Source organism: Trachemys scripta, chromosome 1, assembly GCF_013100865.1.
Source record: "Trachemys scripta elegans isolate TJP31775 chromosome 1, CAS_Tse_1.0, whole genome shotgun sequence".
In the NCBI taxonomy this organism is placed as follows: Eukaryota; Metazoa; Chordata; order Testudines; family Emydidae; genus Trachemys; species Trachemys scripta.
Window position 1 is genome coordinate 223,266,131 of NC_048298.1, and position 22,062 is coordinate 223,288,192.

General features: G+C 39.8%; 1 protein-coding gene across 1 annotated transcript in view; it reads left to right on the top strand.

Moving 5' to 3' along the window:
- MXRA5 (matrix remodeling associated 5) overlaps positions 1-18,165 on the top strand; it is a 33,610-nt gene extending 15,445 nt beyond the window's left edge. Inside the window, exons 3-7 of the mRNA XM_034757473.1 lie at positions 2,228-2,357; positions 2,592-2,982; positions 6,103-11,205; positions 12,126-13,026; positions 15,468-18,165. Coding sequence (XP_034613364.1) covers positions 2,228-2,357; positions 2,592-2,982; positions 6,103-11,205; positions 12,126-13,026; positions 15,468-17,376 — 8,434 coding nt within the window. The 3' untranslated portion in view covers positions 17,377-18,165. The remainder of the gene's footprint in view (positions 1-2,227; positions 2,358-2,591; positions 2,983-6,102; positions 11,206-12,125; positions 13,027-15,467) is intronic.
- Positions 18,166-22,062: the final 3,897 nt, after the last annotated feature.

Consider the following 22,062-nt stretch of genomic DNA (forward strand, 5'->3'; position numbering starts at 1 on the left):
CACAGTGTCTACACTGACACTGTGTCAACCTAACTACATCGACCCAAGCATTTCGCCTCTTGAGGAGATGGAGTTATTCAATTGGTATAGTGGGTGAGTTACATATGTGTCGGAGGTACATTTTAGTTTAGACCTAATCTATAGTGTAGACCAGGCCTTATTCTCAAATGCAATTGTCTGGACTTTCAAGATGCATGCACAACATATGGTCCCAATCTCTGTATTTGTTAAATTCTCATCCCTTTCCTTCTTACTTCTCAGTATTTCCTATGTTTGTCCAATTTAGATTTTAAGTTCTCCAGAGCAGGGATCATGTCTTTTTATTTCTATAAACTTCCATGTAAAACCCTGGTGCTAGACAAATATTTAATAATAATAATATGATCCATCTGCTCATTGTAATGGCATTTTCTATTAAAAACTGTTAAAGGCACACTGAGCTAAATTTTTCATCATTGGCCTCGAAATTGAGCTTGCAGACAATGCACCCATTAAAACAGTGAATTGAATATGCAGAGTCCATATGTACAAGCACAAAATAGTTAAGTATATGTGCAAAAGGGTACTTGAGTATACAAATATACATTTGTGTAAGCAGTTATTTGTTTCATGCCCACTGAATGTGTTTCTCTTGCATTATTAGCTATTTGTGCACACACTTTTTGTGGGCAAAACTCAGACACTCCTGGCTGAAAATTTGGCCCTTTAGATCAAGAATACATTTTTCAAAAGCACTTATGTGACTTATGGGGCCCAAGATCCATTTTTCAAAAGTGTTTTAGGTACTTGAATCATATTTTTAATCTGGACATTGATTTCAGTGGCAGTTAGGCAACTCAATTTCTTTAGGTGCCTTTGAAAATCCCACATGGGCACCTATCTGCATCTTTAGGCACCTAAACACCTTTAAAAGTTGAGCCCTAATTCACTGTTGAAAATGGGACATTATAATCCATGTAGTCATTTTTGAAAACGTTAACCCAGCAGATGAGTGTTTCTTATAAAAGTGACGTATTTAATGGTAGCATTACAATGGTCTTTGCTATGCTATAAAGTTAGCTTTTCATTAGAGCAAATAATGTTTGTGCTAGGGAGTAAAGTTTATGCATGTTTGCTGTTGCATTTGTTTTCAGACTTGAAAGTTTTCTTCATAAGCATCATTAAAACAATAGATTTAGGAAGAAAATATTGTTTTCCAAATGGAAATGGATGATTTTGAAATCAAGAAATAGAAGGTACAAAACATATAATTAATTTGCCCCCTATAAAAGGTCTAAAAATGTCTTTTAAAAAAGCATGAAATCTTTAGCAAATTCATCAAAACCATACATCTCAGTATCTAAATGTATCTCCTCCATGCTCCTGATATTCTGCTTTTCCTGAAAAATAATGCATTACAGCATTAGAAAGCATGAAAAATCCAATTTTAAAACTTGGGTGCCTAATTTAGAGTTCCTGGTGCTCAGGTCAGCACTGGATATTCCTGCATTTGGCATTTGTGTGCCCAAATGCAGAACTGGGCATCCTAATTTAAGGCACCCAAGTTGGCAAATGAAACCTTACGTGTCAGTTCAAAAAGCTGAAATGAGTTGTTTTCAAATAGCAAATTCTGTCTCCCTTACTTCTCAAAAGAAAGCTCAAATAATTTTGCAACTGGAAGATGAGTATCTGGATTTTATGTCAGTAGTTAAATATCCAGTAGCACGTGGTAAAAGTAGGGCAAGCAGTTGAGCTAGTAACTGTGGTTTTTCAATTCAGGAACTGCTTGGCAAATGTTTATTTTCAAATAGTCCTCTTCACAAAGCTTCATTTGTTTATTGTTAGTTGCTTTGTTGGCAATCCTGCTATTGGCAATACTGCGGTAGTTTGCCAGTCTCCATACCGTCATAGGCTGGCAACATGCCATTAACTTATACCATTCCCATAATGAGAATTCCATGGAAAAATATACTAACTGACTTCTCTTAGAATTTAAACTCCCATTTGCTTTTACTTTAAATTATGTCTAAACTAGCACAAATTGAATTAAAAAAACATAATGTAAATATGGGCTAAGTATACTTGGCCTTATAAAAATGTTTACTGAAACATTTGGTCCTTTAACTGCATATTTTAGGATGCATCCAATGTTTCCTAGAAAGTCAGGTTCTGTTAATTTAGCTTTAGCAATCCATGAGAGTCTGTCATGCATGAAATATAACTGAATGTGTTGTGTTTTTTTCCCCAGGTTTAATAGCATACAGTCCATATCTGAAAACTCATTTTCAGGACTTACAAAACTGGAATTGCTCATGATTCATGGAAATGACATCCAAAATATACCCAATGGGGCTTTAAAAGATCTCATGTCTCTACAGGTAATACTAAGGTGTTTCTAAATATAATAAATTACAAGTTATACAATGATAAAAGACTGAAATAAGTAGGTTTCTTTAATGCTTCATTTATTGTCCAATAGGTTATCCATTTTTGTTCCAAATATATTGAAAACTTTTGAATTACAATAATATCATGATTAATAATGTCCATTAATGGCTGATGTTATTCTGTTACTCTGCTCTCTGTTTCACTATTAGGTATTTCTTTTTTAGGTATTCAAAATTAGCTACAACAAGCTGAAAGTTCTAACAGGCCAAACTTTCCAAGGACTTTCAAGCTTAATGAGATTGCACATGGACCACAACAGAATTGAATTCATCCACCCAAATGCTTTTAATGGGTTAACTTCTCTGAGATTGCTCCATTTGGAAGGAAACTTACTCCAGCAGCTTCATCCCAACACATTTTCAACATTTACATTCCTGGATTATTTCAGACTGTCAACAGTAAAACACCTCTATCTGTCTGAAAATATCATTAGGACACTGCCTGTAGGGATGTTTCAAGGAATGCCACTCCTGGAGAATCTTTACCTTCATGGGAATCCCTGGTCCTGTGACTGCAGCTTGAAATGGCTCCTGGAATGGGATAAAAAGTCTGGAGGTGAGAAAAGATCAATGATTATTCTATTCATTATAGTGACAACATTCCAGTAATATGCCCTTCTTCTGCTGGGCACATGAAAGAGAATTGGTTATTCTCTTGGCTGTACTGCTTATATATTGTGAATTCCTAAGGACTGCTCTATTTTTTCCACTATCTCGCAAACAAGAAACATTCCAAAAAGTAATGTGATGGAGAAATAATTTTGAATCTCAGGCAAAAAATCTGTTTATACATGAGGGAATCATGGTCACAACTGAGTTAAAAAGCATGATTTCTGAAAATTGTAATTGGAATAAAAAGGTGGTAGAGCACACTATTAATAGAGAAATAAGATCTATCCATGGTGCAGGAGCCAAGGAGCTGGCTTTGTTGCAACGAATTCAGCTGCAGTTAACAAAGAGGAAATTAAAGGCCATTTCCGAGAATGGATTGGGAGGACAGTCACTCCCAGGCAAACCTCATCTCAGGGAAGAAGAAAAGAAGACCAGAAGTTGGAAGTCTTATGAGGAGGATCAAGAAGGTTGCAGCACTGGGAAGGGTCAGCTAGGTTAGGGACTCACATAAGTGTGGGATTGGGGTTATACCAACATGAAAAAGAACAGGTAGAGGACTCATAGGAGACTGTAAGAGTTGCTGTAGCTGACTGGGCATCAAGAAGGGACTGTTTTTCTCAGGAAGGTTGATGCAATGGAAGAGGTTTGGGCAGGGTTAGTGACAAGGTGTGAGGGTTGCTTTCACTGAGGTGAATCAAAAGATTTATAGCACTTGGGAGTGGGTTGAGCAGATGTAATCAATCATAGCAGATTCTGGTGGCATAGATTTCCTCATATAGTGTGTAGCTTGTAGCACTTTGTTGGGGGTCACATTGTTACAGATCTTTGTGTTGTAGAACTTTATTATTTTGGACTTGTGAGGGTGGGATACCTAACAGGACTAAAATGATTTTAAGCATTTATCTTTAGTTTTGTATTTAGATAGTTTGCCTTCTAATAGTCTAATAGATAAATTGTCCTTAACACACAGTAGATGTGTCAAATTATTTTAAATTGTCCCATTTCACCTGATAGATATTAGCTTTCCTCTGCACATGCACTAATTTAGGCTCAACCACTGTGTTAAGCACTCTTTTCTTACACAGTAATAGTTTGCCACAATTTTTATTCGATTAGTTTTGTTTTCTAAACCAGCATGCTAGTGTTGGGAACTACTTTTGGATGTAGTAAGAAAGTTATTCTTGTGATTGTCAAATAGATGTAACTTTTATGTTTAGTTATTTTTATACAAATCTTTCACTGACTTCATTAGAAGTTCTGTACATGCCAGGATATGGGCATAAATATTGTTAAAATGGTCATTTGAGATTTGAGGGTGCTTCCTTTTTGTGGGGCAACAACTAACACTGGGCTGAATAAACTCTGGGGCTGAAGGGGCTTTATTTGTTTTTAAAATATCATAATTAATAGTCTAGTTTAATTTGAATGGGAAGTGGGGGAGAGCTTTACATAAAAGGACTGTCAAAATGACAAACAATACATTGTTTAAATAAAAAAAGTTTTAAAACTCTCTTGCCCCTTCCTTCCTTCATCCTATCGTCATCCTTTATTTTCCTTCCTCATTTCACCCATTTCATTCACCCATCCCTGCTCCCTCACTAGAAGTCAGCATGACTCTTGTACCCAGAATAATTGCAATATATTCTGTTTACATTGAGTTTCCAAATGGAATTTTCAGGAAGCAGCTGGGATTCTACTAACCAAAATAATGTAAATACAAGTATATGTCTGAGGACAAGGGTTTTGCTAGCCTGTATGGAGGGAAGGAACCCGGCAAGCAATAGGATTTCTCTTTCATAACTTCAACAGCCCCATTTTCTTTTCTGTTTGGTATTTTTTCCCCTTTTTCTTCATGTAAATTGTGAAGATTGTTAGCTTCCAGTGAAGGAAGGGAAAAGCTGATAAAGCCATTTTTGCTGCTGGCAAATAGCTTGAAAGGACACAAATCAGTCAGAGCAAAGGGGTTATGGCAGATAGAGTAGAAAGGTTTGCATAAATACAGTATTATTATTGAGGAATAAGCATAAAATGTTTATGTAGAACACAAACCCCAAGCCCTCACAGTGTGGGGAACTGCATAAATTAAAAAAAGTGTTGTTTTCCCTCAATAATTATGTCTACTATTTTACTCTGCATCCCTGATTATTCCATTTCAGCCTAATTATAAATAATCTGCTGGAACATTTGATGAATGAAGAATATGTGCTACATTTCTCAAGGAAACTCTACAAATATTTTTTTAAAAAGTTTGCGACTAAAGACCTTTGCATGACTTGCAAAAAACATTTAAAACTTGTTTTAAATATGCCACCTGCAAACCTAATAAAGTTGCTGTAAACATGTAATAACCAAGTAACCATTCAACTATGTTAGATATTTTCCACAGTTTGGCCTTGACTGTTGGTAACAGTCACATAAATCACAATGATAATGTTGAAAGCTTAGTGTACGCATGCTACAGATGTTCACCATATCCATTGGTATGCTCCCATTTTTGTCATCAATTTACAAGAGAAAAGAATCTACATAATATTGGAGACATGAAACTCCAAACTTTACAAAATCTTGTTTTTCAAATTGTTGTTGTTCGATAGACTTAAGTAAATAAGTACTTAGGCACAGCTTATCTGCTCTGCTTAAGCAAATGCCCATTTGCTTGTGTGAAAAAGTGTGCATGGTCTTTTTGTGGGCACAGCACAAACACAGACTTGAAAAATTGACTTGTGCTATATAGGTAACATTTTAAAAAGTGACCTTAGATTCCTCGATAACTGGGTGTCCAACTCGAGAGATGGGAGTCTGATTTTCAGAGGCTTGGAACATTCAAACTTATCATTAAAATCAACGAGAGCCATGGTTGCTCAGCTACTTTGAAAATCAGGCTCTTTGTTGCATCAAGTTGAAAATCTAGAAACTAAGGCACCCAAAATCAGTGGCCACTTTGGAAAATTTGGCTGAAGATATGTGTATTATTACAACATTCATTTAGCTCTCTAAAAAATGCTAGAATTCTATGTCAGAATTCTGTGTTGGTCTCTAGAATGTATCTTTTTTTTTCTTCCAGGTGTATTAAAGTGCAAGAAGGATAAAGCTTATGAAGGAGGTCAACTCTGCCCTAAGTGCACCAGCCCCAAACAACTGCAGAAACAAGATATTCAAAACTTGAAAGATCTTTCCTGTAAGAAACCTATTATACAATCCCAATTGAAACAGAACAACAGCATTGATGAGGAGGAAGATAGGGACAGTTATGAAATTCCTATGGAGGCGTTTCAGCTATCTCCATGGAACATTATTCTTAATATGACTGATGAGCATGGGAACATAGTGAACTTAAACTGTGAAATCAAGAAACCAACAGACTCTGACAAAATTCAATGGAACCAAATCAATCCTCAGGAAATTGATATCAATGCTACAGTTTCACTCGATTTTGAATGCCCAATGAAACGAGAAAACTATGAAAAATTATGGAAACTTATAGCTTATTACAGCGAAGTGCCTGTTAAATTACAAAGAGAACTTATGCTCAGCAAAGAGTCTAAAATAAGTTATGAGTACCGGCAAGATTCAGATGATGATGCCCTTTATTATACGGGTGTCAAAGCTCAAATACTTGCAGAACCTGCCTGGGTTATGCAACCACTGATAAACATTCAATTAAATAGACACCAGAGCACAGGGAAAAAAGTGGTGCTGTCTTTTTTTACCCAGTTTTCTCAAACAATTCAGATGAAAGACATAAGGCAGCACAGACAAAGCTGGGTGATGATAGAGCAACCTCAGAACTCAAAGACAGCCCAGAGTGTTATTGAAGGCTCAGACTGTCAGCTAAGATGCAATGTGAGAGCATCAGAGAGTCCTGTCATCCAGTGGGTGTTGCCAGATGGGAGTAAGCTGATAGCTCCATTTAATCAGAAACACAGTAGGTTTTCCATCCTCAGCAGCGGCCAGTTAATGATCAAAAAAGTGGGTTACACTGATTCTGGTTTGTACCACTGTGTTGCCCAGGTGAGAGATGATGCAGACAGAATGGCTTACAGAGTTTTAGTGCAGCCTCCAGTCATTCAGCCCACTGACTCTGATGTAATGAGGGTTGAAAAAAATGTAGGGGACCCAATAGTTTTGCCCTGCAGTGCAATTGCCATACCAGATGCACAGCTGAGCTGGATCCTTCCGAACAGCCATGTGCTTAATGATTTGTCAAACTCATCCAAAGGGTACGTGTCTCACAACGGCACATTGTTAATTCCAAAGAGTCATGTCAGTGACAGCGGGTATTACAGGTGTGTGGCTGTCAATCAGCAGGGATCAGATCAGTTTGCTGTTAGGGTATCAGTAAATAAGATGGTATCTGACAGATCATCCAAAAGGATAAAAATGAGGAAGCGTCCAGGTTTGAAAACCTCCGGAAAAAGAAGAGGGGGGGTGATAGAAGATGAAGGGGGATCAGGAGTGGAAGTCCCAGCTGAGTCCCAGTACAAAAAGAACCATCTGAAGGACCGTGAAGCATCCATTAAACAAAAGAATGACCTCATTCCTGAGGTTCAGGTTAAAAAAAACAAGAAAGGCAGGAGAAAAATGAAGTTATGGAAAGGTACAGATAGAACCCAGGACAGCAATGTTGCTGAAGGCCGTAGGGTATTTGAATCTCGAAGAAGAATAAATATGTCAAACAAAAAGATTAATCCACAACACTGGGCTGACATTTTGGCAAAGGTCCGTGGGAAAAATCTTACTAAAACAACAGCAGCAGCAAGCCCTTCTTTAATGACTACATTGCCATCACTCATGCAGAAAGCCACTACAGCTCCTTCTCCTATGGCCAGTCCCCCCCAGAAGCCTTCTCTAGAGAATGCAGCCAATGGAGAAGAGTCTTCTGCAGATGTATCACACTTGGGTGAGGACAAGATCTTCTCAGTCACTGTTTCCCCCACCGTTATAGCACAAGATTTTAGCCCAGATCAAACAACTTCTGCTCAACCCACATTAATGAGCACAGAAACTGAGCCCTCCATAGAACGCCAGTCTTTAGGAACACCTGGAAGTATATACACTGTAGAACCATCCTTTGTGTGGTCTACGTACCTTACTCCAATCTCTCCAACTTTACACTCACATCACTCATATGATCAGCAGCATGCTGATGTAAAGACTGATTATTCACCAGTAGCAGAAGAAAGCATTAACACTGTCACTGAAGATCCCCTAGATGAACAAACAAACACCTTGCCCAATATTCAAAGCAGTTTTCACACAGTGGAAAATGCAGCTACAACAACACTGGAATCTTCCACTTCCGCTTCTGCTGAGCTACCAGGGCATGCTACTGTCCTTGCAGAACCTCAGACTGTTGTAAATCTCCCTACCACCTTGGAGACAGATGTACAGCACAATGAAGTAGATGCGGATTCCATAAATTCCTCACCTTCTCAGGGTGATAAGATCAGCTATATAGATTTAATAGCCACTACTACTATTTCTTCTTCTGCTTCTCCATTTAAGGATTTTGTTACTAGAGAGAGCAATGTCGTAAAGCATCAGCACAGGGAGGTACCTACAGATCAGACTAAAATTACGGACATTGACTTAAGCACAATGTTTCAAGTTTTCACATCAGTTAATGAGACAAACAAGGATATAGAGACTCAGATAAGAGTGTCTAGTAGCATCTATGGGAGCTCTGAAGGAGCTGCACATGAAGATATGCCTGTTCCAAAATCAGACTCCACATTCACTTTGGCAAGTACCATTGCTCCTCTTAAAAAAACAGAATCAGTAACAACTGCTGTTTCATTTGGCAACCTGACCACTATGGCCGAGGTTACAACTCCCTCTAGAAAGACTACTACCTCTAACACACTGCTTACCCAGCATCCCAGAAGAAGACCTTATGGGAGAAGGAGATTAAGACCAAACAGATTTCGACAAAGACCAAAACCTATTCCTTCTCCTGCTTTTACCACAGAGGAGATGCTTGTTATTCAAAAAACACCTAAAATAGAAGGTGCTACTAGAAGTTCTCCTGGATCTGTTGTTGAGGGTGATTGTAAAACTGATGCTAAAATACAAATTAAGAAACATAATCATTTAGAGATGATTTCTTCATTGGTTACAGAGGCAAATGTATTAGAGAGGTTGACCAAAGTCAGAGACACAGAGGCAGCTTTTTCACTTAGGCCTACTGCTTCTTTACCTGAAACAAAACATTCAATGCTTTCTAATGCTGGTGAAACCCAGGTACTTCCTGTGACTACAGCTATCACAACTGCATCATCATATGGTGGACTTAACACAGCCTCTGTTACAGAGTTACATTTGTCCCAAGAACCAGATCAGCGGACAACCGCAACGTACCATACACTAGTTAATGTGTCTGAAGAAAATGTCATTAAAACAAGTTATGAAGTTACAGATGGTAAGGCACAAAAAACAAGCAGTTCAGTCTCCACTGAGTACATTAATAGCCTGCTTAGCCCTGGTTATTCAGTGACTCCAGAATTTCGAGAAGATTCCATTCCTCTTGGATCAAAAGTTGGAGAGAATGGAATCAGCTCGAGAGTATCTCAGCCAATACCTCCCACTGTGCTGCACTCAAGTGCTCTTGTTGGCACAGTGGAAAGTTTTAAGAACCTGTCAATTTCAGATGAACTTCAGAAGCCTTCAAAATCTTTAAAAACAGCTACAGTAACCACACCACTTCAGCAAACAGAAATTGTGACTGTATCCTTTCCCTTCAGCACAACAAGACCTCAACCTTTCACACCTACAGAAACCAAGAAACCAATTATTGTTCCTGTACAAACTTGGACAAAAACAGTATCGTCTTCCTGGGACAAGAAGGAAACCAACTCTCATGCATTTGATCATGATCAAATTGCTATATACACAACTGAAAAACCTGAATCTCCAGTTGCAACCATTGACTTTGTTCCATTTACAAAACCTGGTGCTCCTCCACCATCAATTTCAAGCACTTTACATTTGTCTATTCATTCTTCTACCAAGCAAAATACCACATTCAATCAAGTAAGATTTCCAGCGACCAAAGGAGATGAAATTGATGGTACAACAATCACACACAGCACAAGACAAAACGTATTTTCCACATCTTATTCAAACCAAAACAGGATTAAAGCACAACACAAACAAGAGCAATTTAAAGAGACATTTGGTCTTATTAGGTCTAACAATAGTTTATTGTTAAATCCAAACTTTCCCCATCAGTCAGCTGGAATGGTACCGATCTTTAACCAGCAACCGGCTGTAGCACCTCCAAAGTATATTCCAGTGAGGGGGACAAAGAGACCACCATATCTCATAATACAAGGATCATTTCATCATTTTATAACTCACCAGCCCCTCCACTATACCAACAAACCAGAGATAACAGCATATGCTGCACACACAACACAGGACAGAAAAACCTATGCTCCTCAAACAGAGCCAACCACTACAACGACAGCCACTCCATTATACAGACCTATCCCACTTGCTCCAGGTAGATTTGGCAATCAGGGACAAAACAGATACAATGTTCACTCCAGAGTTTTTGGCAATAACTATATTCCCGATAACAGAGGCACAGCTGGGAGACTATCGAGTCAAGGAATCCCATATTACCCCAACCCTGGAATCTCCTTTGTCTTTAATAGAACCAGAACATTTTCACACTTAGGAGTGAATCCTAAACCAGTGATGCCTAGTCCACTTCCTCCAGTAAATACAAATGAGAAGAAAGCCATCCAAGTCTCATCTGCTGGGATTACAATGCAAGGCACTGTTCTAAAGGCCACAGTTGTTCCAGTAGCTCCATTGTTCCACAACTCAAGTACCACACCACCAGCCACAACTACTTTGAAGAGCACTCTTCCATCATTCATCTCTCAAAGCATCAGACCTCAAATATCCTCTAACATTCAGTCCTTCAGAAGTGTACTTTATAATAATCAAAAAGTCCCATCTGTGCCTAAACTGGGAGGAATTATGCCAAATAATTCAAGTGTAATTCAACCTTCAACTAACTTCAGGGCACATGGTGAAAGACCTAAAATTACCACGAAAGGTCCTCAGAGCTTATCCATCCTTGCTGAAACAGATGCGGTTATCCCATGTGATGTAGTAGGAGAACCCAAGCCCTTTGTTACTTGGACAAAAGTCTCCACAGGTAAGTTAGTTAAACATTTGATCTGCCATATAGCTGTAAAAGGGGACACATACAGTAACTTCCATATTAAAACAAATACAGTAGTATTGTACAGTAATGATCCAAAACACTATATAACACTTTTATCCATGTTAATAGTTTGGACCACTAGGATATTTTAGTCTTTTTTAAGGCTACCCATTTCTGCACATGGATATGAGAAAAACCTCCACTTTCTGCTACTCTGAAATAAAAATGACTTTTAGGTCCTTTCCTAAAAGATACTCTAAGGGCCTGATCCAAAATCAATGCTTCATTGCCCTTTGGATCAGTCTGTGAATGCACTATAATTTTTAACATTAAAAGTTACCCCCACTAAAAAATGTAAAACGCAGGAGGAGGAGGGAAATGTATCAAAAGAAAACACTTTGTCTTTAAGAGATCCGGGCATCCAAGTGTGCATGTTCTCCTAGACTGGAATTTATGCTAGAGGAGCCTAGGGGAACTGATTAGTTAGGAGAGTACTTCAGAGTTCTTTATGTTATATGTCTAGGTATATCAGTAAAATGTTCCTGGAAATCATGTAAGAGGTTAATTGACCCCCCCAAAGCATTAAGAGTATATTGTACTCTGAGAACCTTTTCCCACTGTTTTTAAGTCTTGGACTTTTTGGATGATTAGTTTGGACAACAAAAACTCCAGGGCCAAATTCTTAAGCTAAAGCCACAGGAGTATATCAGAAGGCATATATCAGATTTTGCCCATATATATCATTCTTAACTGGGGAGTCTGTTCTCCCCATTCATCTTCACTCCTAGATTCTACTTCATTATTGTTAATATGCAGTAAAGAGAGACGTTTCTATAAATGTCTTTCAGTGCAATGTTATCTGTCTTAAGAACAAACTCTCCAATTTTCTTTCTTTCGTCCTATCCTCCCAGGAGCTCTGATGACAGCAAACACAAGGATACAACGGTTTGAAGTCTTGAAAAATGGCACATTCATTATCCGAAATGTTCAACTCCAGGACCGTGGGCAGTACTTGTGCACTGCTCAGAATCTGCATGGTGTCGATAAAATGATTGTCCTGTTGACAGTGACAGCCCAGCAGCCCAAAATGCTAGTTTCCCGCTACAGAGATGCCACTATTTATTTTGGAGACACGGTAGCAATGGAATGCCAGGCCAATGGGATCCCAAGCCCACATATTTCATGGATTTTACCTGACAGGAAGATATTGCAGACAGTAACCACCACTGAGAGCAGGATAATGCTCTATGAAAATAGAACTTTGTCTATCAAGGAGGTGACGTTTTCAGACCGAGGAGTGTACAAGTGCATAGCTAGCAACACTGCAGGAGCAGACAGCATAGCCGTGAGGCTTCACATTGCGGCGTTACCCCCAATGATCCATCAGGAAAAACAGGAGAATATTTCCTTGCCCTTTGGTCACAACATTCACATTCACTGTACTGCCAAAGCAGCACCCCTCCCTAGCATCCGCTGGGTGCTCTTTGATGGCACCCAGATCCGACCCTCCCAATTTGTCAATGGGAATTTATTTGTCTTCCCCAATGGAACCCTTTACATACGGAACGTCTCCCCCAAGGACAGTGGGAGCTATGAGTGCATCGCGGCTAACATGGTGGGGGCAGCCAGGAGAACAGTTCTGCTCTATGTGAAGAAGCAGTCGTCAAATGCCAAGATCACTTGGAGCTCTCCGCAGAGAACAGATGTAACCTACGGCAGTACCCTGCATCTGGACTGCAGTGCTTCTGGGGATCCCTGGCCCCGGATATTATGGAGGCTGCCTTCAAAAAGGATGATTGATTCTCTGCACAGGTAGATTGCTATTCATTGTGGCCTGCTTAAATTATTCTTCCAATGAGGCTGATGCAAAGCCCATTGAAATAAAGAGGAGTATTGTTATTGACTTGATTTGATAGGAGAAGAGTACAAAGCAAAGCTTGTACAAAGCTATTTTAAAATAATGACACTAATAAAATGGAAAAAAAAATCCAATTTAAATCTATTACAGTCACACTGCCAGGGTAGTAAAGAATCAGGCAGTAAAAGATTTATGATTAGGGCCCTATCAAATTCATGGCCATGCAAAACACATTATGGACCGTGAAATCTGGTCTCCCTCCATGAAATTTGGTCTTTTGTTTGCTTTTACCTTATACCAGGGATTGGCAATCTTTGGCATGTGGCCCCTCAGGGAAATCTGCTGGCGGGCCGGGACGGTTTATTTATCTGCAGCATCCGCGGGTTTGGCCGATCGCAGCTCCCACTAGGCACGTTTCACCGTTCCAGGCCAATGGAGGCTGTGGGAAGCAACAGCCAGCACATCCCTTGGCCTGCGCCACTTCCCCACAGCCTCCATTGGCCTATTACAGGTTCAGGAAAAACTAAGAAGGACATTAAATCTAGGTACATCTTTACAAAGCTGGTAATTTTTCCTAGTATTGAAAATACTGTATATGGTGTAATGATAGGGTTAAAAATCACTGAAAATGTCTAGTTTGGTACACATGAAGATGTATAGGCCTAGCTGAGCACCCATAACTTCGGTCAAACTCAAAAGGAGCCGTGGATGCTCAGAACTTCTATAAATCAGTTAATTTATATCATTACACTAATACTTATGCTTGCACCAATACCTAGGTCTAGCTGGAAAAGAAGTATGTCATTTAAAATTTGGGAGGGGGGTTGGAAGTTATTTTCATTTTGCTATGGAACAAAAATGAGACCTTTTGAATTTTTTTGGCAAAAAAAAATAGAAGAGAAACCCACCCCAGAATAGCCAGTACCCAGTGTTTGGAGCACTAACTTGGGAAGGGGGAGATTCTGGTTTGAGTCCCTGCTCCAAATCAGGTACTACAGGAACATCTCAGGCAAGTGTCCTAACCACCAGCCTATAGAGTCTGTCTCTCTTACTCTCCTTTCCCCCTGTTGGAGCCTTTCCACTTTGTATGAATAAATAACTATTCATTGAACCAGAGAGAGAGAGAATGACTGTATGGAGGACACTCACATGGCAGACCCATTTCAAGCCCTGGGTGTGAATCAGGGAGAAGAGATTACATGGAGGGAGGTGTATACACTTACTTCATTTACTTCATTTTCCTGTTATGCTCTGTCTTCCTTCCCCCCCTCCCAATCAGATGAGCCCATTCTACTGTGAGCCATTATATTTTGTCTATTTGACCCATTAGACAGAAATGACCTTAGCACAATTTCAGTGCTGAAGAAATACTTCCTACAATTATTTATTTAAATAAGTACAGTCATCCTAGCATTAATAATGGCTTGTAACTAGACCTGTGCAAATTCAACTCTACTTAGGTTCTATAAGAGAAATCTCTCTCTAATGCCCATGAAATAAAATCACACTACCACTATAATAATCAGTCTCACAATTTGCAATAAATACCACTGATATGTTTTCCCCAAAACATAAATTTCCCACACAGATATGTAAAATGCCACTCAATCATTCATTGAGGTCCATAAACAGAGTGATAAGAGATATTTTGCGATCAACATGCTTGCTGCCTGATAATGCCAGATTATTTGCCAACAGCATTCCTGATTAATGAACAAGTTCATCATGGTTTATTTCATGATGACATATTTATTATTTGGGCAGGCTGTATTATCCACAATACATTTTTATACCTTTTAGCTATAGCAACAAAATGGCATTTTGTATAGTTTGTGTAACAATAATTCTCTCCTTACCTTAGCCATCAAGAGATCCATTATAAAGTGATTAATTTTGTGTACAAATATATGACTCTGTTAAAAATTTACTCCTTGAAATTGTTCTGAAAGTCTAAAAAGGTTGTATGGGAATCCGGAGGAAGTAACACGTTTTGTTTCATAATTGACTTGAGTATAGCGTTCCATTCTTCCCATAGTTAGGGTATGTAGATGCATGTATATATAAATTAATGTTTAGTTTTACCATGTCTGAATATTACAGAGTATGGTAGATGCACTCTACATTAAAAGAGTAATAGAATAAATCAAAAATCCTTAACTCGGTAGATGGGTAAATTTAAGTTCAGAGAAGAATTGTTCAGTTGCAACTGAGCAGAATTATTTTTGTATTTTCTTTCTGGTGAAAAAATGGTTAAAATTTCTAGTACATTCTAATTACCTAGCTGTAGCAACACTGCAATTTTTAATGGGGTTTTCTGTGAGTTACAGTAAATAATAAAATAATGAAAACTGATTTTGCAGCTCATATTGCATTCTCTTTTCTTTCCCCAAATTAGCTTGGAGACCAGAATCAAGGTGTTTGGCAATGGGACTTTGGTTGTCCATGCAGTCACGGATAAGGATGCAGGAGACTATCTGTGTATGGCCCGCAATAAGATCGGAGATGACTATGTAGTTCTCAAAGTGAACGTGATGATGAGACCTGCCAAAATAGAACACAAGAATGAGAATAACCACAAGGTTATGTATGGTGGGGACTTGAAAGTCGACTGTGTAGCCACTGGTCTGCCAAACCCTGAGATCTCCTGGGGCCTCCCTGATGGCAGCATGATAAACACCTTCATGCAGTCAGACGACAGTGGAAACCGAGCAAAGAGATACGTGGTCTTTAACAATGGGACACTGTATTTCAATGATGTGGGGCTGAGAGAGGAAGGGGACTACACCTGTTATGCTGAGAACCAAATTGGGAAGGATGAGATGAGAATACGGGTCAAAGTGGTGGCTGAGCCTGCAACTATCAGAAACAAAACGTACTCTGTTATTAATGTACCCTATGGAGACGTGGTCACTGTGGCTTGCGAAGCCAAAGGCGAGCCCACCCCCAGAGTGATATGGCTCTCTCCAACCAACAGGCCCATTCCTCTCCTGTCTGACAAATATCAAGTGTATGGGGATGGCACCCTCCTCATCCAAAAGGCCCAGAGATCTGACAGCGGCAATTATACTTGTGTGGTGCGGAACAGTGCTGGGGAAGACAGGAAAATAGTCTGGATCCAAGTCAATGTTCAGCCTCCTAGAATCAATGGGCATCCCAACCCAATCACATCTGTGAGAGAGACAGCCATGAGGGAGAGCCGGAAACTTATTGACTGTAAAGCTGAAGGCATCCCAGCTCCACGGATCTTATGGGCTTTCCCAGAAGGAGTGATCCTGCCTTCTCCCTACTATGGGAACAGAATTACTGTGCACCGCAATGGCACCCTGGACATCAGGGGGGTGAGGCAGACAGACTCAGTGCAGCTAGTGTGCATCGGGCGGAATGAAGGGGGAGAGGCTAGGCTGATTGTGCAGCTCCTGGTCACAGATCATTTGGAGAAACCCACCTTCAGGGACCCGGTCAATGAAAGGATCACTGCCACGGCTGGGCACAGTATCAATCTGAACTGCTCAGTGCACGGGAACCCTGAGCCCAGCACATCTTGGATCCTTCCCAATGGCACTGAGCTGCTGAGCGGCAGCCACTTGCAGAGATTCTACCACAAGAGGGATGGGAAATTGCACATCAGTGGCCTCTCTGCAGTGGATGCTGGAACTTATCGCTGCACGGCCAGGAACCCAGGTGGCTATGCGGAGAGGGTGGTCTTCCTGAAGGTGGGTCTCAAGCCAGAAATCAGCAACCAGTACAACAACTTGGTAAGCATCATCAATGGAGAGACTTTGCAGCTCCACTGCGTCACCCAGCCGAACCCTCGGGCACACATTTCCTGGACACTGCCCAATGGGATGGTACTAGATGGCCCTCAATCCATAGGTCGCTTCTCTCTCCTAGAGAATGGCTCGCTCACTGTGCGCAATGCTTCTGTATTTGACAGGGGCACCTACCTTTGCAAGGCAGTGACAGAGTATGGCACCTCGATTATGAATGTCCCAGTCATAGTGATAGCCTATCCACCCCGGATCACCAGTGAGCCAGCACCAGTCATCTACGCCAGGCCTGGCAATGCAGTTAAGCTGAACTGCATGGCCATTGGGATTCCAAAAGCAGAAATAACATGGGAGCTCCCAGACAAATCACATCTGACAACAGGAGCTCAGTCCCGTCTGTATGGAAACAAATTCCTTCACCCTCAGGGGTCGTTAATCATCCAGCAATCTACACAAAGGGATGCAGGCTTCTACAAATGCACTGCTAAAAATATACTGGGCAGCGATTCAAAAACAACTTATATTCACATATTCTAAAGTTCAAACAAACCCCTTTGACTAGACACAACTGCCCAGTCACTGCCAAGCAAGTGCAGCAGGAAAGTACTGTTTGTAAGCAAAGCCAGGGATACAGAGGGCACAAAAGTGGGATTTTAATTCTCATTTTCATGAGCAGTACATCACTGCTTTCATAATGACCATGATCCTGCAGCAGAAAGAGGCAACAAAAATACTTAAATGAGGGGGCTAACACAATTGTTTACATGATGTAATGTAATTTCTCATGGCATTCCATAGCACCTGAGACCTAATGTACTGTACACATACCTGTTGATATTCCAAAGCTATGCCTTGGCTTAACTAGCACTTTAAAAATACCAAAGAAGTATTAACTGTAATAAGTGAGCTACAGTGATAAAAGTGCTTTATTATTTTGTAGGAAAGACATCTGTTTTTTTATCCCCTGCAGTGCGTTTCATAACCTAGCCTTATAGAATATGATTACTAACCTTTCTATTAATTCTTCTATCTGCTCTTCCAGTTCAAAGATTAATTTAGCAAATAAGAGTGATCTATTTCTAATCAAGGACATTCAGACATTAGTTACTGTAATGAATGAACCTTTTCCAGCCAGTAAGGATGCTCCAGTTGAATCCAATTATTATATATTTTATATATATTTTTAAACCAGACTATGAGACTAGAAAGAACAACAGTGATTGGTCTCATTTTATAAATTATTGGTCTTTACAAGACTCTGATACGTTACTGTATTTTATAATGGTAAGGTCAGTATACTGTACATTTTATAATAAAAAGTATTTTCCAACCAACTTTTTTTCATGTTTTCATGGTAATTCAGACAAATGCTAGCTGAAAACAACATAATAAATGAAGTAAAATGAGTAACTATAACAGATTGTTAGACATAATCTTCATCCTACCGAATATCATTTCTGAAACCTGGCCAGCAACCTCCCATGCGCCCCATCATGGCCGAGGGTCAAGCTATAGGCAGCCTGCCTCACTTTCCCCTCCTGGACTGTTCAAATAAAACTTCCCTTTAAGCTTTGTCTTGGTCAAAACTACCCCTCCTTGGGGACTAGGTTTATTAATATAAAATAAAACTGCAGATAAAAATCAATCTCTAAAGTCCATTTCTAAAACTACGCAGCACAAAGTTTCTTTTCCTCCGCCCAGGCCTTCCTGCCTGAGGCCTTTGCATTCTCTCCCCTGCTTGGACAGGATCTCTTTCAGGCCCCCCTGCCTGAGGCAACTCCCCTGGTCTTAGGGTCTTCCCTGCAGGAGCCTTTCATCTCTCTCTGCAGGCTCTGCCACAGCTTCCTGAGCCAACCCCTTCACTGCAGCCACCTGCTGCCCTTTATAGGGAATTACCTGATTTAACCCCGGAGTCCTTCATTCTGTAATCAGGATTGGCTAGCATCAGACCTACACCCATTAGGGGGTGAGCCGTCCTGCTACAGTTTTCTAACAGCTAACATGGAATTCCTGCTCCATATCTTTTAGATATGTTTTCATGTTCAAAGTCTTTTGCTCAGAATCAAATATGGGATTATTTAATAGTGTGATGTCCCCATTTGATTTGCCCAGATTTTGAATACCACAACCACGATTAGACTAGCAAGTAAAACATTGACTCTGAGTTAGGAATGGAAGGATAATCCATACCAGGTCATCAGCTATGATTTTTGATTTCCTAAGGGCAGATTTGGGGAAATTCAGTGAATTTAGTTACTGAAATCAACTGAATTGAAGAGCTCAAGAGCTTAAATATGGAGGAGGCTTGGAATTTCTTCAAATCAATTATACAAAAACAATCTGAAATTTGCATCCCAAGCAAGGGAATAAAATTGTAAGGAAAGGTCCCAGACCAACTGGATGAATAATTACCTCCAAAAGATTATTAGGAGTTAACAGAGACCCTATAGGGAATGGAAAAAGGGGTTGATTAACAAAGAAAGTAACATTGTGGAGGTTAGACAATGTAGGAATAAAGTGAGAATTGCTAAAAGTCAAGATGAATTAGCTCTTGCCAAGCAATTTAAATAAACAATGAGGATTTTTAGTTATATAAATAAAAAAAGAATGAGGAAGGATGAAGTTGGGTCGCTATGCAGTGTGGATTGGAAGGACATTAAAGGTAAGCTAGGTATGGCCAGAAATTGAATGAATCCTTTTCATTGGTTTTCAATAAGGATGATAATATGAAACATGGGCATGAAGGCAATACGGTTGTTAGAAATGAGTGTCGGATATGGACATTGCCACATTTGAGGTGGAAGACAAATGTAAAGAACTAAATGTACTCAAATTGGGGAAGTGGAAGGAGATTTCCATCCCAGATTACTGAAAGAACTGGGAAATGAGATTGCTAGTCCTTTAGCAAGGAATTTTAATAACTCTGTCTATTCAGGAGTAATAACATATGACTGGAGAATAGTTAACGTTGTACCTATCTTTAAGAAAGCGCGGGGGGGGGGGGAGAAGTGATCGGAGTAATTATAGACCTGATAGTCTCACTTCAGTGGTATTAGAACAAATTGTGAAAGAAAGAATGATTAACTTCATGAGGTAAATGGTAAAGGGGGTGTAATGCAATAGGGTTTACCAAAGGTTAGACTGTGCCAGAGTAACCTGATTTTTTTCTTTGAGAAAATAACTGATATTTTTAGATAAGGGAAGTGCAGTTATTTAATCTACTTGGACTTCAGCAAAGCATTTGACACAGTACCGCATGGAAAATTATTAGTTAAATTAGGGAGGACGGGGATCAGTACAAGAAATGTAAGGCAGATAAGGAACTGACTAAAAGGGAGAAGGCAACAGGTTCTGCTGAAAGATGAATTATTGACTGGAGGAAAGTTAACAGTGGATCAGTCTTGGGACTAGTCTTAGTCAATATTTTTATTAATGACCTTGGCACAAAAAGTAGGAGTGTGCCAATGACATTTGCTGATGATTCAATGTTGAAATGCATCATCAACATGGAGGGGGATTGGAATATTATGCAAGAAGATATGGATGAACTTGAAGTCTGGAGTAATAGAAATGGGATGAAATTGAATAGTACAAAGTGCAAGGTCATGTATGTAGAGTCTAATAATAAGAATTTATGCTACAAGCTGGGAACTTATCAGTTGGAAGCAACAGAAGAGGGCAGAAACCTGGGTGTGTGGACTATTCACATAATGACTAGGAGCCACCAATATTACACAGTTGTGAAAAAGGCAAATATGATCCTAGAATGTATCAGGTAAGGCATTTCCAGTAGAGGTAGTGAAGTATGAATGCCATTGTACTAGGTATTGGTAAGATCTCATTTGGTATACTGTGTACAATTCTGGTCACCTATGTTGAAGAAAGATGAATTAAAACTGGAAAAGATGCAGAGAAGCACTACTATGATGATCAGGGGAATGGAGGGTCTATTTTATGAAAGGAGATTGGAAGAGATTGGCTTGTTCAATCTAGCAAAACGATGGCTGAGAGGGGATATACATAAATACTTTAGGGGAGTAAATACCATTGATGGTGAAGAGCTATTTAAGCTAAAGGACAAAGTTTGCACAAGAACAAATGGATAAAAACTGTCTATGAACAAATTCAGTCTGGAAATTAGAAGGTTTCAAGCCATCAGAGGGGCGAGGTTCTGGAACAGCCTCCAAATAGATGGTGTGGGAGAAAATAAATTAATTTTGAGAGATATGGACATTTTTATGATTGTGAATGCATGATGGGGTTGTTTGTGATGGTGGGGGGCAAGGGTCAACAACCCTGGCACTCACTTCCAATTTATGTCTTATGTTCCTAAAAATTCGTGGTTTCAGCTGGCTATCAGGGATTTCCTTCCTCGCACCCTAAATGTACTCTGGGTTTGGTTTGGTCTGTGTTATCTCCTTACACTGAATTATCAGGAATGGCCACAGCTGGAGATAGGGCATTGGGTGGGATGGGCCAGAGCTCTGAGGTAGCACCAAGCATTTTCTCTCTCTTAGGTGCTTGGCTGGCTGGTTCTTGCTCACATTCTCAAGGTCTAATTGATTGCCACATATGGGGTTGGGAAGGAATTTTTCCCCATGTCCAATTGGCAGTGACCTTGGGGATTGGGGTTGCCTTCCTGTGCAGCATGTGGGGGTAGGTCACTTGCCAGAATTAGCTGGGTTTATCTCACTTAATCATTACTCTCCCATTGTGAGGGCCTCAGGGATTGCTGCACCTCAGTCCCTCCTATTCTCTGCCTGCGGCACATAATATTCTAGTCTCTTGTGGACTGTAATGCTTCTGTGTAATTTTGATGGTTGGGTGTACTGTGTGGGTGCTGGATGGAGTTGGTGGCCAGTGATATATAGAATTTTAGATTAGATGATCTGATGGTCCCTTCTGGCCTTAAACTTTCTGATTCTAATATATGTGATTATATTTCTAAATCAGTACCATTTCATGAGTTGGTGAATGCTTCCAAATTTCACACACAGAACCTGTGGCTCATGATTTAAATGTTCAGGAGAATTTTATAGTTTTGATCTTTTATAGTTAATGGTCAAAACTTTGGGAGGGAGGGAATAATGCAGATATTTAAACATTCCTTTTTTGTCAAAATTTTAAATGTAGATTTAAAAAAAGTGACAAAATCAAAATTTGGAAAATTTTGACCAGCTCCAATATATGCATGTGTCTTGGTAGTTTGAGCTGGTCTTATGT